Source organism: Paramormyrops kingsleyae, chromosome 1, assembly GCF_048594095.1.
Source record: "Paramormyrops kingsleyae isolate MSU_618 chromosome 1, PKINGS_0.4, whole genome shotgun sequence".
Lineage (NCBI taxonomy): Eukaryota > Metazoa > Chordata > Actinopteri > Osteoglossiformes > Mormyridae > Paramormyrops > Paramormyrops kingsleyae.
Genome location: NC_132797.1, coordinates 64,330,006 through 64,347,635, shown reverse-complemented (window position 1 = coordinate 64,347,635; position 17,630 = coordinate 64,330,006). Strand labels below are relative to the sequence as shown.

At 45.1% G+C, this 17,630-nt stretch overlaps 1 protein-coding gene across 2 annotated transcripts in view; it reads left to right on the top strand.

Annotated features, from left to right (window-relative positions):
- The window catches only part of LOC111855689 (mannosyl-oligosaccharide 1,2-alpha-mannosidase IB), a 70,176-nt gene extending 54,504 nt beyond the window's left edge, over positions 1–15,672 (top strand). For both annotated transcript variants that reach the window (XM_023834925.2, XM_072717647.1), the window contains 8 exons: positions 1,683–1,777; positions 3,488–3,611; positions 4,635–4,728; positions 8,755–8,870; positions 9,106–9,325; positions 9,664–9,836; positions 12,533–12,648; positions 12,827–15,672. In XM_023834925.2, coding sequence (XP_023690693.1) covers positions 1,683–1,777; positions 3,488–3,611; positions 4,635–4,728; positions 8,755–8,870; positions 9,106–9,325; positions 9,664–9,836; positions 12,533–12,648; positions 12,827–12,959 — 1,071 coding nt within the window. In that variant the 3' untranslated portion in view covers positions 12,960–15,672. The remainder of the gene's footprint in view (positions 1–1,682; positions 1,778–3,487; positions 3,612–4,634; positions 4,729–8,754; positions 8,871–9,105; positions 9,326–9,663; positions 9,837–12,532; positions 12,649–12,826) is intronic.
- The last annotated feature ends 1,958 nt before the right edge of the window (positions 15,673–17,630 follow it).

Here is a 17,630-nt window from a genome sequence, read left to right as displayed (position 1 = left end):
GGCCCCCTTTGAGATTTTCACTGAGAAACATGTATAGGAATAGGTTTGGGATGGGGGGGTTGCACACAGGAAGGAGTGTGGGTTGGCTGTTTGTTTTGGCTGAGTCCCTCATCTCAGTCTGTCAGCATCTCAGACTGGATCGCTGAATAATTGTTTATGAGCCGAAGCTAGTGTGACATCGGTGTGATTCACAGAGAATCCCGGTGGTTGGGGAACATTGATGCTCTATGCTTAGATCTCGAATTGGAAAGATTGGAGAAGAGTCCAGCTTCTTTAAGCGTGTGGGCAGGCCACACTGATGGATGAAAGTGAGCAGAGACTCAGGACTCACTGTCTCAAATGTTAAAGCCATAGGCGTAAATATCCTCATCTCTGACACTTCTCACGTCACTATAATAAAATTCACCCTTTGTCACCATTGCTCTTCCCCCTCTAAAGATTTACGTCCTCCTGAAGGAGTTAGTGAAACATAAAGAAAAGTCTGTTTAAAAAGGCACCAAAATGCAGCACATGGATCCAGGGAATAGTACTGAGTTCAGAAAGCGGTTACAGTGATCCCACAGAATGTTCTGGATTAAAAGAAATCTTGTTTGCAGCATATATCAGTGTGCGCAGAAGTGATGACTAGGACAGGTTTGTTCACATTTGGAGATACCCTCAAGGTCTGAAGAACCGTCTTTGGTGCAAAGCCAATTTAATCCTGTCTTTATAGTCTCCTGTCTCAGCTATAGGATGACAGTGCAGGTTCAAGCTGCACTGGGGCTTGTATTTACCACTTTGTGGGACCAAGTGAATGCAGTGAAAAAACCTAAAATAGCCAGAAGTCTTGTATATTGTTTGGTTACTTATGGTTAAGGTTAATGCTGGGTATGGGTGATAGTTATCATATGCTGCATTCCATTTGCCTCGGGATCCGATTTTCGGATTCCGATATTACGTCACATCCGCTAAAAACTCGGGAAAACTAAGTCGGATACGTTCCATTTGCCACAGAAGTAGCAATACCATGGACTCATATGGAAAAAGCAAGATTTTTTGCTTAGCCGGACAACTTGTCGGATTTAAGGTACCTCAGTTTAAATGACCTTTATCTTCGTTCACTTACAATTAGCCTGAACTACCTTAAATCCGTCAAATAATCCGACTAATCATGAAATCCAATTCTAGACCGGTTAATTGGTAGCCATTGTTAGCAATATCGCTTGATAACACATTACGCGCGGTGCTTCACGTATAAAACTCCGTAGCAACACGTCCACAGATAAGTTGGACGGTATAGTGTGTGCGACCGATTTAATGAGCCACAAATGAGAAGTAGTGCTTAAACAGGATAAAACTACAACTTTCCCTTCTGTTGATAAAGGGTGCAGCCATCTTGGATTCTGAACTCGGGATCCTCTGCGTTATCCGAGATATTTCTCGGATCTCCGAGAAACGGGAGCGCGCATGTCATCACTTCCGGCTTCGAAACTCGGAATCCGAGTTCCGAGGGCAAATGGAATGCACGAATAGTTAGGATTAGGGTTTTGCCCATAAAATGAATGGTGAGTACCTACAGATATAGGAATATGTGAAGTCTGTTTGTACAGTTTCAAGTCTAACCCGCAAAGTGAGCAATAGCCCCTCTGAGGGTGCTCCGGCTTGTGGCACCATCTTAAACTGACTCTGCTCTCCACCCACAGGTCTTCAAGGTCAAAGCCACCCAGTTGGCGGAGAAACTACTGCCTGCTTTCAACACCCCCACTGGCATACCCTGGGCCATGGTCAATTTGAAAAGGTAGCGCCTCCTTCCCCTGGGTTCACAGAACTGCAAAACGCTAGTCAAACTGACGCCCCCACTGTTACTGTAGCATCTGACGGTGACCACACTATTGAAAATAAGCATGAACCATGTAGCTGGTGTTTGATAATAAGTATCTTTCAGCTGGCACGAAAGGTCTTGCTTTCATCTTCGAAATTTCCAGTGACTGTACTTAAGCCAATGTCAAAGCCATTAAATTAACACTGTCTGAAGACTAACAGGTGGTCAGGTGCTGAAGCTGATATGCAGGGAATGCTGCCTTTGAGGTGGGGGCCAAGATGGTGCAATTTGCTGTTGATGAACAAAATAAATTCATTATCACTGAAGTTGCAGTTTCATTTAAAATAATTGTGGTGTCAGATTTACTCAAATTTGCAGTTGATTTAATTTGGTTTTGCTCATGAATTCATGGTCACATGGTTCAGCAAGTTTTTTACCGATGAATGTTGTTGGATCGTTTAATTTATTCGGCATTTAATAACCAAAGGGGCTTTTCCTTTAGACAATAACCAGTCGTGTTGTGCAGTTTACATGAATGTGTTGCATGGTAGGAATTCTAATAAATGGAGAGGAGACCATGTATGACCCACTTAGTGACGAGGGGGTTCTGGTGAAGTTTGAGCGTACTCTGTGCCATCCTGTCCTGAGCCCTTTGGCTCACAGAGGAACTTTATTTGAATCAGCCGCTTCCAAGGAGAGGGATACTGGGTGGCTGTAGGGGTCCTATCGCTACAGTGTGTTTTCAGAGTACACTGTTAAATTGGGGCGGTGCACAGGAATGTGAGAGGGACCTAGATCCCCTCTCCCTCATACACTGGAGCTGGGCTTTGGTGTGGCTGGGGGGGGGCTCTTGCAAAATGACTGGCGTTGCTTCACATGGAAGTTAATTGTATGACAGGTGATACCTGTAGCCGTGGAAACGGCACACGAGTGCCCATCCCCTTGAGCGGTAACTGCTGCGGGGAGCAGAAGTGCCAAAGAAAGGAGATGAAGAGAGACAATTCATGGGAGGGGTGGAGGAAATGGGGAGAGAGAGAAACAGAAAGAAAAGGTGATCAATACAACTGGAGTCACTCCTGCCCACCAAACCCATCTCGATGGAGCAAGTACATTCTTACACAGGCAGGGGAGAGCGCGGCCGTGCGAGACATGCTGAAGCGGAGGGCAAGCCAGCTGTTGTCTGCTTCTGCAGGACGTCTTGCCACACGGAGAAGCGGAGAGGCGTGATTCATCAGCACTGGGGGCGGGGAGCTTTGTTTACTGTGGTGTGGGCTGGCATTTAGGACTCGCGCATTAATGAAAGATGAGAACATTAGGTGACGAATTTCCCGTCGAGATTACAGCACAATAAGTAATTAAAATAAGCAGCGTGTTCCCAGCACGGCGCTATCGGGGCCTTCACCCTGTTACTTGGAGACCAGAGAAAGCAGCAGACTGGAGTCAGCCACCTGTCTGGTCCATTTGGCATGCGTTGAATATATTTGGGGGTGTGTTTGTGTGTTTGCCTGTGTTGTTCCCCCTTTAAGTCTGCAGACCTCCAACTTTTATCCTTCCTCATTCTCTTGAAGGTCATATTAACATATTTGAAAGGGTGTGTGTGTCAATCCCAAAGCTCTGGAGCCCCCCCCTTGGGGTAAAAATATTCCTTTTGAGTGTCCTGTTTGTGTGTCTCCCCCTCTATTCAAGTGGCGTGGGCAGGAATTGGGGCTGGGCATCAGCGGGCAGCAGCATCCTGGCCGAATTTGGGACCCTACACATGGAGTTCGTCCACCTGTCCTACCTCACAGGAAACCCGGCCTACTATGAGAAGGTGGGGGTCAAAGGTCATCATGTGTACTATCACTTCGTTCTGTGCAGATTCCCCCTGCCAAGAGAAGACACTTTAGCTGGAGCTGTTATGGAAAATGTGGCACTGTCGATTTGTGGCATGGTGTTTGCATAAGTAGGTGGTGTTAATGAGACACAGCCAGTCGCGCCTGGCTATTTATAAAGGCAGAATGCAGCTGGTAATTGTCAGATACGCCTCATGTTTGTGCTGTTCGGTGGCTCCGATCTGTCAGCCCAGTTGAGTGCTGCCTTATACATTTACAGCGGGGAAAAAGGTCGAAAGGTTAATAGGTGGATGATGCAGCAAAAAAAGATTAACGTCAGATTATTCTGCCAGGTGTGTCTGTCAGGCAAGGTGGAAAGTAATGCGATGTGTGTTGGGAAATTGTAGGGGGGGGGGGGGTAGAGGGGTGCTCTGGGAACCTGCCTTCTGATGCATGTCTCACTTTTTCCACTCAGCAAGTTTGAAAAGCTTGGTTTGTATTACGGTTAAAGACCAATAAATGATGCATAAATGACAATTGTAGCTGTCGCTATGAAAATTGGGGAATGACAGCCAAATCAAGATGAATTACTCGACATCGTAATTCAGTGGGCAGATCTAGCTGGTTTGCAATTTCTACAGACACCATGCTTTTTCACTGTTAAATAGAATAGAAATATTCCTGAAATGACATGAAATACCTGGAGTATCTGTTGAGAATTTAATTTCTTTTGTATAAAAGTAAGAACCTTCCCAAAAGAAAATGTTGTATTGACAGTAGAAATGACAGATTGGCATGTAGTTCTTCAGCATTATGGTGGAAATAGGCGAGCAAAGATGAGGAAAGTTCTGGTCATTGGCAGGTACTTCAGCTGAAATGAGTATTGTCAACTGGCCTGTTACCAAACGGGGCATCCTGGCAATCTGAGCCACACAGTGTTGGGTGTCTGGCGCTGAAGGACAGGCTGTGAAGATGAGGCTGGCTGACGTCTGTGAGTGACACTGTGCTTTCCTCCTCCTCAGGTCATGCACATACGGAAGCTGCTCGCCAAAATGGACCGGCCCAACGGGCTTTACCCCAACTACCTGAACCCGAGGACGGGCCGCTGGGGGCAGCGTGAGTGTCTCGCATTCTACTTTGGCTTTGCCTTGACCAGTGTTATACTTGTTATGGTGGTTTCTTGTTCCTGTTTAATACTGTTCAGTGCCAGCACAACATCTCATCGTGATACACTGACATCGTTCTGAAAGTTCAGACGAAGAGCTGGTTAGATGTTGTTCTGAATGTGGCAGGCGGGTGGCGCCCACACACACACTCTTACACACACTTACACACACTTACGCACACACACACACTTACACTAGTAGTTAGCATCTGTAAGTGGGTAATCCTGTCTAATTGGAAGCTTTCTCTGCTAGTTTTGCCTTTTCTATGCCTATCAATAGTATGGATTGTCCAACCCTACCCCCCCCCCCCTTTGCTAGAGTAAATGCATATAAATTCCTGAGTCATGTATGCAATGCCAAGAGAGAAGAGTGATGATGACAAATCCGTGTCCTTTACCTGGGGCTGATGGCAGCATGGGCCCCTGCCCGGGGCCCCACCCAAGCAGCCACTAGGCTCACGTGGCCCTTAGCGGCCCTCAGGGGTGGCTCACTTGTTGGAATTCCACGCATGGGTGCTGCGGAGACCAGATGTTGTTCTGATACGGCCTTGCAGAGTGCAGAAGTGTGAATGTGAATTTTCACAGCCAATAGAGTGTGTGACTGTGCTGGTAAGGGGGTTCATGTTAGTAATATTTTACTGAGTGCCTTTTGCTAGCTGCAGCGGGCTGGCCAGTCGGTTGCTTGGTGCCGAGCACAGATGCGCGGTCAGTCTCCTCCCCTTCGCTGCCCTTTATTGGCTGTGTCTCACGGCGATCCGATTTACAGTGATGGATGTGAGACTCCCTCCCTTCCCAGGAATCCACTTCAGGCACACTTCCGCAGCTCACAGTGAACTCACTTTCTCTCTCATGTATATACCGTTTTTTTTATATACCCTCATTCTTTCACAGTGTATTGCCATGTGTCATTGCACTACCGGCCATGGAGTTGAGTGCATTTGGCATCGCCAGTGGGGTATAGGGGGGGTTCTGGTTTAGTGTAGTGCGACATGTGAAGGCTGATGCCAGAGATGCTTATATAACTGAGAGAGAAGTAGGTGAATCTCCATCACCCTGACATTTCCAAGGTCCTAACCGTTCACATTTTCCCGCATTCAAAGAGTTCAGTTTCCCCTTTTCCTCTGCTGTGTTCTGCTGTTTACTGCAGTGTAAAATTAACTCATATCAGCCCATGATGCTTTTCTCATTAAATTATTCTTAAGTGCCGGGGGCAACCATTTAAGGAAGGACGCTACATAAAAATCCATTGAATCGATCCAGTAGCTACCAGTGTAATAAATTGCAGTCGTGTCTGAAAGCTCATTAGGGAGGTAAACCCTGCTCGCAGCAGTAATTATTTTGTTATAGTCATGCAAGTCATATGTCTTAGAGAAATGTGCACAATCTTGACTGGGAAAGTAAACCAGCCAGCAAACCATGTAAGTGGACACATTCTCACACACTTAAGTGTAATTAATGATTCCTAAACCCCCATTCAAAAAATGCATAATTAAAAAAATATATATTAAAAACGTTTTCCTGGGGATAGTGGTTGTGGGGGCATTTTGCTTTTTTTTTTTTTAATAAAAAAAAAAAAGTCTGTTCTTTGGATGAATTAATAATTTGCGCAAGTCAGAAAGAACCAGACTTGTGTGTATGGAATCGTCACAGGTGAGGGTCGCTCTGCACCACGTTCTCGCTTACAGTCCGCTTTACAGGTGTCACTGGTGAGGTGTTATTCTGCGTGCCATGCTGCCGATTTACCCCACGATGTCAAGCATGTTTATGAAGACCTGTGAGCAAAGTGAAGAGAAGCAGACGTTTATTCTGAGGCTGCTTAGCTGTTTGACACGATTCAAACATGACCGTCGGGGGTCTGCCTCGCCAAAGACACGGCGTGACGGCAGCCGACACACCCCCCCAAACCACTCCCGGGCCGAGATAATGAATCGGCAGCAGGCGTGCGTCTCACAGATAATTACTGTTATCTCGGGGGCCCTTAATTGTGTTCCATTGTGGAAAAGCATGTAGCGTCCAAGTGACGAAAATAACCGGCCATTAACTTGGTAATTAGCTTGCCATTGTCATAACCGTACCAACAGGTTTTTGGGAGGTGGGGGGGGGGGGCAAATCAGCCTCAGGGAAGAGAGTTTCCTTTACAGAGGAAGAAAATTCACGTTTCAGTGAACTGACACATACACTCATATGGCCCTTTCTGCCCTCAACAGGCTGCATGACATGCCGCACCTCAGCTGTTACAGCACAGGGTGTGAGTGCCCACAGGGGACCCACCGCGGCGTTTTCCGAAACGAGAGAATGCTGCTATTATCATCCGGGACATGTGACTCGAGATATGAAACGGGACCCCCTTCCAGTGAAAAATATTCATGGGGAACTTTGTAGTTATTTATGAGATTCAGATAGTGATGCTAAGCTGTAGTCTGCGCTCATTTGGGGGTCCCTTTAAGAAAGGCTGAAGCTCTGCTGCAGGTATACCAGTTCATTTAACACAGAGGGGATGAAAGCCACTATGCTTTTAATAAAAGAACTGAAAGAATGCATGGTGTTTGTTTTGATCTGTTACTCTGTGTTATTGCAACGGTTCTATCATTATCTTTTCCAATAATTCATTATCCTTGTTCACATCTGTGTAGAGGTAAGGTTTCAGCGGCATAGAGCATGGAAAACTCTTATCTTATCCCCGAAACAGCTGCCATTAGGGTCAGCAACAACAAACCGCAAAGCTTCTACGTGAGCATTATCTTGGAGGCACAGTCTGAAGAGGCAGGTCTTGAGTGTCTGCCAAGGGGATGGTCCATTGATGGTGTCACTCAGATACACACTGTCAGCTCGCTACAAAGGGTGGGGGATGGGGGATAAAGCATGATGGCGTAGGGGGTTTGCTGAAGGAGAAGCAATATAGAATGTTTAATGTCTGCTATAATGACACATACGGCATATGGGAGTTCTCTGTGACGTGTATGGGGAGAAACCAGCCACCAGGGAGCCTCTGCAGTCAAGGCTGGATATGAGCTGGGCTTGAGCCAGCAGCCAAGTAGAACCGGCACTCTGGGAAGGGTCTGATTTACTGGGCAGTGTGAAGGCTGCCACAGCAGGGGCATGTTGGCAGGATGACGGAAGGGATCAAGCTGGACATGGAAGCTTTCTTGATGGGGTGGGGGTGGAAGCGGGGGTGGGGGAGGTGAGGAGGTGGTCAGTGGAGGAAGAGAGAGAGCAGGGCAGCTTGGCTTCGGATGAGGCAGGACACATCTTGTTAGTCTGCCAGTCGTGAAAAGACGGAAGGGAAATTAGACTGGCGCCATGTGACTCTGCCTGTCGGGGCTGAAGCTCTGCTGGCCTTGCTGGGGATGGGTGGGTGGATGGGGTCCATGTGAATGAAACCTCCGCAAGTACCTGGCTCTACACAGTACCCTGTGTTAACTTAGGGTGACTGTACACGTGTACAACTGCCCCGTCACTGCAGTTGGACAGGAGCTTCCCTGTGGCTATGCTTTTTTTTATTGCAGATGTTAGTTTTTTTTTTCCTCCAATCCATCTGTTTGCAAGCTGTTTTTTGTTTGATGGTGTAAGTGGAGAGGCACCCTGTGCATACAGGACTCTTCTAATCCAAGATAAATGGTTCCATTTTATTTTACATCTGAGGGACATCTGACTGCTGTCAAAACAGAGCCCTCATGCTCCTGGTGACATCTGCAGCAGTTTGGACTGTGTTTGGTGTGACCCAGTGACACAGCCACCCTGTGTGTGTGTGTGTGTGTGTTTGCAGAGATCACATTTGAGGACCAAATTGTCCCCAAAGTGTAGTAAAACCTCAGTTTTATAAGAAAAAAAAAAAATCTGTGAATGCAATCAAAAAAGTAAGAATTCCAAAAGTCTTGTATTTTGGTTGGTTACTTATGGTTAAGGTTAGAATAATATTTAGATAGGAAGACCAGCTTGTGTGCGTGTGTTGACATTGTTTAACTTTATCTTCCCAGACCACACCTCTGTCGGGGGGCTGGGTGACAGTTTCTATGAGTACCTACTGAAGGCTTGGCTTATGTCTGACAAGACTGACATGGAAGCCAGAAAGACGTACGATGATGCCATCGAGGTGAGTCCCTCTCTCAGAGAGGGCTGCTCATCTTTTTTATGAGGATACAGCCTTCGTATCTTTAGCAGGACATCGAAATGAGATTTCCTGACTTGAGGCTGGTCGACGTGCATCTTCAGAGCACCTAGACGTCATCACTTGAACAGAGCCGCTTCAGCAGATATTGAATCTTTGAGGTTGTGAGATGAGCACCTTAGGCTGAAGGCTCTTCAGTCCTCCTCTCTTCTCTTCCCAGGCCATTGAGCGTCACCTCATCCGTAAGTCCAGCAGCGGTCTTACTTTTATTGGCGAGTGGAAGAACGGGCACTTGGAGAGGAAGATGGGTCACCTGACCTGCTTCGCCGGCGGCATGTTCGCTCTGGGGGCCGACGGCTCCCCCGGGGACAAAGCGGGACACTATCTGCAGCTGGGCGCCGAGATCGCTCACACCTGCCACGAGTCCTACGACCGCACAGGTCATCACCATCATCTTCATTAATAATAACAACAATTAATAATTATATTATTATTAATAATACTTTGTAGCTTTGGCTGGAGGAAATCTAGGGCAGTGTTTCTCATCCTGGTCCTCAGGGACCTCCAGACACCCAGGAGGGAGTGAGCAAATTGGGGACTGTCTGGGAGTTCCCAAGGACTGAGATGAGAAGCACTAGGGTACAGCAATACATCCTTGACAGTCTCTAAGGAAACCGCCACCATGAATGTTATAGCACTAGTGGGAGGCTTCTGTTAGAACGTTAAATGGTGCCATTTGACTTAATGATGCCTCCCTGTTCTCTTGCTCTTCCTACAGTGTTGAAGCTCGGCCCAGAGGCCTTCAAGTTTGACAGCGGTCTGGAGGCCGTGGCCGTTCGACAGAATGAGAAGTACTATATCCTGCGTCCAGAGGTCATTGAGACCTACTGGTATATGTGGAGGTTCACCCACGATCCCAAGTACCGGCAGTGGGGCTGGGAGGCGGCACAGGTGAGATTGTGGGTCGAGGAGGCTTGGTTGGTTCGAGTTTGTTCTGTTCATTTTGTAGAGTGCACCCGTGTTTGAGCATATCTGAGCAGAGTTGAAATTCCAAGTCCAGAGAGACAAAGACAGAGGACTGCTATGAGTTAGTCATCTATTGTCAAATTCTGAAGACTTTGTCTTCCTAAGCATGTTTGCAGAAAAATTGTAAATCTTTCTGCTATAACAATACTAATGCACATATTCTAATGTGAATGAAACTGAATTCCAATGGAATTCCCCACAAAGAATCCAAGTATTTGTGTGAGTGAGCATTTGTGTCTGAGTTTTGCTTCTGTGCATCTGTGTACTTGCATAACGTCAGCATAGATACGGTTTCTTTAGACACCGGGGCATCCTTAGAAGGTGATCCCCGGTGATCCGTGTCAGATGACTGCTTCGTTAATGAGCACCGTGCTTGTGGAGCTGGCTCTCTCCTGGGGGCCTCGGAGCTCGTGAGTCTGCCTGACCTACAGCGACGTCTCCTTCCTGGAGCGGCGCAGAATCCCCATGAGAACCAGAAGCCCAGTCGCTTGTTGTGAATCAGCCAGTTTCACATTTGGGATGCAGCCGGGTTGTGGCTAGGGTGTCCCGTGTTACCGTCGGTGACAGATTGACTGCTGCTGATGACATTGCCGTGACTCGTATCGATCGGGGCACTACTTTGGGCTGATTGTATTGATGCTGTTGACATGGCGATGGCTGATACCTACGTATCATACTGTGATGTCTGTAGTGAAAGGGCTCTCTGGAGGATATTGCTGTGGCAGCACTCAGTGCATGAAAGTGTGTAATGCTCAGGACACAGAGTAAAGCAGTTAGTAGGGCTGCTCTCAATTCGCTTGGCCATTCCTCACTACCTTGGCTCTGGTGGATGCCTGGGAGACCCAGTAAGCCCGCTGTCCTGGCTCTGTTGTCATTACAGTTTCTCTCTCTCACTGTTTTGGTTTCTTCTTAATGTACATGAAGAATGTATGCTTTTAGTTAACTTATCGGGTTGGATGTAATCTGGTTACGAATAACTAGCCAAGTGTGTCTCAAGCTGCTTTTCTGCCAAGGCTGTGGGGCTGACCTTTATGTTGATGTTCAAAGCCTTGTGGCAGGTACCCCTATGGGCCACCCAGAATGGGGGGTGGGTGGGTGCATAAAAAGTGTGTAAGCCGCACCCAAGGGGACTATTTCAGCTAGAGAGAGCTAGGCTTAGCCAGAACAGGATTAACATTAAGAGAATCACAACCAGGCGGTGGCAAGCTTCACGTGTCATAATCTTCATTTCTTTTTAGATATACATTAATAATAATAATATTTGTCATACTAATAATTGCAGAAGTACAATTTGGAGTGCAAATTATGAATGACAGAAAAGTATAAAATAAATCTATGATGACAATAAAAGACAGTGGGGACAGGACAGGACATGGTGAAACCATGAGGACAGAGCAGGGCACCGTAGGATAGAGCATGTCAGTGAACGGTAATGACGTCTTATTAGTCTCCCAGGTTTGGCTGTGAAGGTCCTGTAGTGTGATGGCCGTAAACAGTGCATCCTCTCTCTGCATCCTGATTCTCCCACCTGCTCTTCTCCACGCTTTTGCGTGCAGCAGATCTCCCAGCTCTGCTCACAGACATCTCTCACCCTCCTAGAATCTCTGTGACTTTCCTTCAGCTTCTCCCAGCCCGTTTCACAATGCAAATTTAAAGGGCTCCCCCATGAGGGTAGGCAGACTCGTCATGGCCACGAGCTGTGACATGCGGACAGGGCAAGACTGGGCCATCTGACCGTGCCATCGCAAGCAGACTAGTTATTTAAGGGCCTTTTATTGGCTGTAGGTATGCCTCAGTTCACAGAGAACAGAATTTTAATATTTTCTGTCATAGAGCTGCCCTCACTCTGCCCCCCTTTCCACAACGAAGAAATAAACAAGGCAATGAACGAAGCCCTGTTTTAATGAGGTCAGCACAATGTTTATAAACTCAATCCGGGGTCCCCGATGGCTACGGTTCCCATGACGATCCCCGGCCGGGGGGGCACATCGCAGCCAGATGATGATGAAGAGTGAGTCTGAAACAGTGTTGCCCCCCCCCCTCCCAAGTTAAGGCTGAATGCTCTCAGCAAACACAAAGCACATCTGTTTTGTTGTGCACACGCTAAGAGTCATTCTCTCCAGAAAGATCTGCTATGATGTGACCTGCTGCTTTGAAATCTCTGCTGTTTCCCTTCCCTCAAGTGCAATTAAGTATTTTTAAGGCATCATTCAAACAAATGTAAAAGAATGGATTGCCTGCCTTTCCTGTTTTCCTGTGTAATGGCAAATTGAGGTTTATTATAGCAGAAAGCGTTATGTAGCCTGTCCTGCCAGCATTAAACACTGTAATTATCCCATAGTCCTGAGATGGATTCACAATTTGGATTATAGGGAAACACTGGCATTGTCACTGACAAAGAAAACTGAATGAGTGAGCATCAAATCTCAGCTGCATTTAAGAGACAGAAGTTTAGTTTTACCTTTTGTTGATGCATCCCTGTGATGCATGAACTCATTAAGTCTTCATACCAGTGTTTAATTAGCGCTAAAATGGAGAGATTGGATGTGAAAGTTTGGTGACAGGATTCCTGTCAGCTGCACAGACATGTCAGATTCATCTGTTTGCATCTCATCTTTCAGGCTATCGATAAGTACTGCCGCGTGAGTGGTGGTTTCTCTGGCATTAAAGATGTCTACTCCTCCACTCCGGCGTACGACGACGTCCAGCAGAGCTTCTTCCTAGCAGAGACGCTCAAGTAAGCCCCGCCTAGTCCTATCACCAGTGATGGCGGTGATGTCATCACAATTAAAATGATCAGAACAAAACTGTCGCTGTTATTTGGCATAGTGGAGAGGTAGCAGAGCAGTTCATGTGAGGTTGAGCTGTTCAGTAACGGAAGGCTCTGCTAATCAGTCCATCTACACCTCCTCCAGGTACCTTTACCTGCTGTTCTCCAGCGATGACCTGCTTCCCCTGGAGAACTGGGTGTTCAACACGGAAGCCCACCCCCTTCCTGTTCTGCATCTGGGAAATATCACCTTGCCTGGGAGCAACACCCAGCGGTAGGGGTGCCCTTCTATCCCAGGGATGCATTGGGGGTAGGGCCCCCCTCAGCACTCTGCATCTCCTCTCCCACGATGAAAGTAACTGTCCGCTCATGGTTCAGTGAAGGGTCCAACCCCATGGGCACCAAGACACGGGGACCCGGATGCCTCTTAGAGACAGACCCACTGCTGCGGCAACAAACCGGTTTTGGTCAATGAATTGGGGCGTGCAAGGATTTTTCAGAATCGTTTTTTTTTTTTTTTTTTTTTTTAATTCAACACTGACCATGGACTCATATAAAATGCTAACAGTCATACTTCCTGTGTGCTCTCACAATGACCTTTGATCTGGAACTGTTCCGATAAGTACATTCTCCTCCACTTTTATTTTGGGAGAGACAGTGATCGGTCTAGTATTGTACAGTATCCGTATTGTTTGTTTTTTCCCTTTTTTTTTTTGTTCTCTGTGGTGCGGGGATTTCCTGGGAAGTCGGAGTCTCCATCAGTGGCCGTCGGAAGGACCGAAGCCCAGTTAGTTGCTCTTCTGCTGTCTGACATTGTTGGTCCCTGTCTTCTTTTACTTTTCCTTATTACTTTATTCCTCTTCTTGTAGTCCCTCATTCCCTCAAAGATGTGTAAAGAACAACCGCCCAGATATGTGCAGTCATTGCTGTGTGAAAATGGGGAACTTTATATAAGGGGGGGGGTGTTCCTGAAAATGGATGGTGAGTACATAATAAAGTTCCTGCTTTATACCTGATGCGGGGGTAGAGGGGTACAATCAAGCAGCTCTGCGTTGTCACTACTGCCGTTCAGCTTCTCACTTGTGCTCTAAAACCCTTGAGGGAGTGTCCAAGGTCCTCATAGGCCCTGGTCATGCGGTAAGACTATTTATTCGATCTGACATATTCATTGTGTTCAATTCAGTCCGTCCTTAGGATCGAAAATGGTCTGTGAGTGGTGGGTCATTTGTTTTCGTTATAGCTTTAAGTTGCAGTTAATGTCTGTTCTCAGTGGTGAAAACATAATGATTTGAGCTGCACTTTGCTCGATGGGGGGAGGCCCAACACGCAGTACCTGTGCTCTGTGTAGACTGTGACATGCACAAATGCAAATACAAAAAAAAAAAATGGTCCCTGTATTTTCATTGATTTTTTTTTTTTTATATATTTTTTGCTTTTGGTTATTTTCAGCCTTCAAAACGCAATGTTCTGACTCGTCAGAAATCTGTAAATATGATATATGTAATGCCATCTATAAATGTTTTGATTTGGAGCAGAAAGCATAGATGGACAGCTGTCAGGTTTGCTTTTCAGGGAATTACAAACCTGACCTCTAGGGGGCACTATATAGCAACTTGCATGTAGAACCTACATCCTGTCTACAGTGGCCAGCTTGAATAAATGGCGGAGTGCAGAAAAAAAACAGGACAATACTTGGTTTATCCAGGTGTCTGAGGTTTCTGTAGTCCAGTGACTAGATTTTCGCACCCCTTGGGCCCAAGAAGGAAAACTTTTTTTTTCTTTTTTTTTTCCTCGCATCAAGTGCAAACAAATCACTGATTCAAACACAGCACTAAGACTGACAGTCCCCTTTAAAAGCCTTGAATGGACAAGTCCTGTGATTGCTCTTATTAAATGCAGTTAGACCCACCCCCCCTCTTCATTGGTTTCTTCCCAGACAATCATTGCTGACCCTGTTTCCTGATAGGCGACTCCTCACAGTCCTGGCATCATCAAAGCTAAAATAAAGACTGCTTGAATGTTACCATTTCCATCACCTTCCTGACTAATGTAATCCAAGTCAATGCCACCCCTTCCTACTACTGCCTTAATTCTCTGTAGCCTTAACAAATTCCATTTACAGTGTTAGTTTCTTTAAATTTAATTCCGGTATTGCTAGCAATTACTTGCCTGCATTGTAGACCAGTTATTACACCTTAACTGGGTTTTAGGATTTTTCTTGTCAGTGACCCTTTGTGTTGGATCCATTTTCCATTGCTTTCCTCATACATTCACACATCTCCATTGCCCGTTTTGTCTCGGGTATTTGCCAGTAATTGTGCCTATTGCAATGAGTTGTGTGTCCATTAGGTATTGCTCTGGTCTCTGTTCTTTAAAGTTATTACCATTCTTTTGCTTCATGCTCTGTCATTAATTAGAAGTTTCTCTCAGTATAAACCGACTGTGGTCATGTGATTCATGCAACCTGTCAAAACTAACACATTGGAGTCATTCATTATCTCACCTACAACCCTCGACCAGAAGTTAGGGCTACCAACCGAAAACACTCGCAAATGTTTATATGTACCCAAGAAATCCCTCAAGTGGAAAAATAATTGAATAACGGCTTAATTAGTACAAGTCATTTTTATGGACGGAGCTCAAGCAGCAGTAACTAATTAATGTAAGAATCTCCAAAGGATGTAAGCAGCTGGCCATCATAAACTCCCACCCTGATGACACCTCTGGCTGCCTTGTGTTCGTGTGTCAAAGCTGCCTGACTCATGCGGTTTTGTGCTTTTTTTTTTTCTTTTCTTTTTTTCCCAGCGTTATCATTTGCTTCCTGCCCCTGGGGACCCCCGAGTCCATACTGGCTTCCATTGTCAGCAAGCAGTTTCGGAATTGTTTTCTGTATTTGTATTTTTACTGAGCAAATTAAAAAAAAAATAGAAATGTAAATATGTTTAAGATGATGAGGATCAAAGGATTCAATAAAGATTATTAAAAGAGAAATTGGATTATTTCGCAAGTGCTTTTCATCTCTATTTCGTGTCTCATTGGTGTTGCCCAATATGGCATTTGTCACCAAAAGAATACATGTACATTTAATATTTAATCGCAATGTATTGCCACTCTTTCCCTGCCAGAGATGTTATAACATGATTATTTTACACACTGCCTGTGCCATCTGCCTGGCCCAATGCTGATGTCGTGGAACAGATGTGTTCCCCCTCTGGTGACCTGTTTTCTCTTCTGTGAGAGTGGACTGGCCTGCTCATGTCACTGTACTGCTCTATAGTGTTTGAGACTGGGCTTAATATGCCATATCTGTATCAGGGAGGACACCACTACCATCATGTCACTGGAGAGGTATGACAGACTAGATAAGAATAACACTAAGGAAAGAGTCACTAGGCAGCCAGGAAATGCAATGAGACCTCTACATTTACAAAGGTCAAGGCATGAGTTAGACATTCAAGTGTACCTAATTTTTTGCAGCGTTAATATCCACATATTCTGCAGCCCCAGGCTTAAGCACCTTGACCAGTTTAAAAGCAGCCCTGAGATATCGCTTTTATTTTAACTGCCGGTCTTGTGGAGTTTCCAAAACTGCTTACTATTAAGTACAAGGAAAGCATGGAAAACTGTTTTATTGACATGAACTGTGGTATGTCTGCTTCACCAAAATGACACCGACAGTTACTCTGTCAAAATGCTGCCTAATTAAAAGGTAAGTTTTCATGTTCCTCTAATAAAAGCCCATGTCTTCTATTTGCAGCTACACACATACAGTACATGCAATAGCCTGGAACATTTCACACTCAGCACTTTAACTGAATTATCGAGTTATGTGAAGCATTTAAAATGATCAAAACCATATGGTTTGTTTGGAGGAGATTATCAAGTCATTTTACTGGCATGCCGTTTCATTAATCTGCAAAACATGCACAGTTATGATGAAAGTTTTGTTTAAACCACATACTTAAGAAAAACTAATGAGCTAATCCAACTCTATGAGTAATCAAGTTTTTTTATAAAGCCTTGAATCCAGTTATATCACTGCATCTATAACAAATGACAGGCCAATGTTTAAACATGAGGTATATATACCTATTACACCAAATAAGTAAGTAGTGCATGGTCTGGGTGCTGTTGCTCACAAACACATTAAAGAAGTGTTGTCACCACTGGTCCCTCATTATAGACCCATCAGCTGCCTTCATTTATTGTGTTTGGATAAAATACTGACAAAACAATTTGCCTGTCCAGGCGAGGGCAGTCTTGGCCATGAATCTGAAATCTGCGATCCTTTAAATTATTCACAGGTATTTAGCTATCGATGTCTATGCATTTAAATGTACCTTTAAATATTTCAGTTAATGTCAATGATTTAAACATGCATTTGATTGCGTTGTCCTGACAGTTTTTCATTCCTTTTATTCGTGAATAAAAATGCAGTTTAGAGATATTTTATTAAGAGATTTTGGAGAAGTGTCAAAATACAGAACACATTGTTGAAGATTTCTAATTTAGAATATTTTAAAAATAATTCATGATACTTTTATAAGTTATTTGTCCATAATTTAAATATACTTCTGAATGACATTTTTTTCAGGTTACTTCAAAGCACAATTGCAGAGTCATAGTTAAATCAGCACATAATGAGGCCATTTGGTCACAATCACTTAAATCTGTGATGCATGATGTTTGGGGAAGGAAGAAATTTCTTCATGCCATTAACTGCACCATGTAGTAAAAAACTACTTGCCTGGATTCATGGGAAATTAACAAGCTGTTTAATGTGTTTATGAGCACTAGTTAATTACCTGTGACATCGGAACCGGAGTTAATGCAGCTCAGCAGAATCGCTGTCATGGGCATGGTGGCACTCCACCATGACATTTTCATGTGGGAATAAGACAGTATCCTCCACAGCCCTGAATTTTGTGTTGGCTGTGGGCTTCACAGTC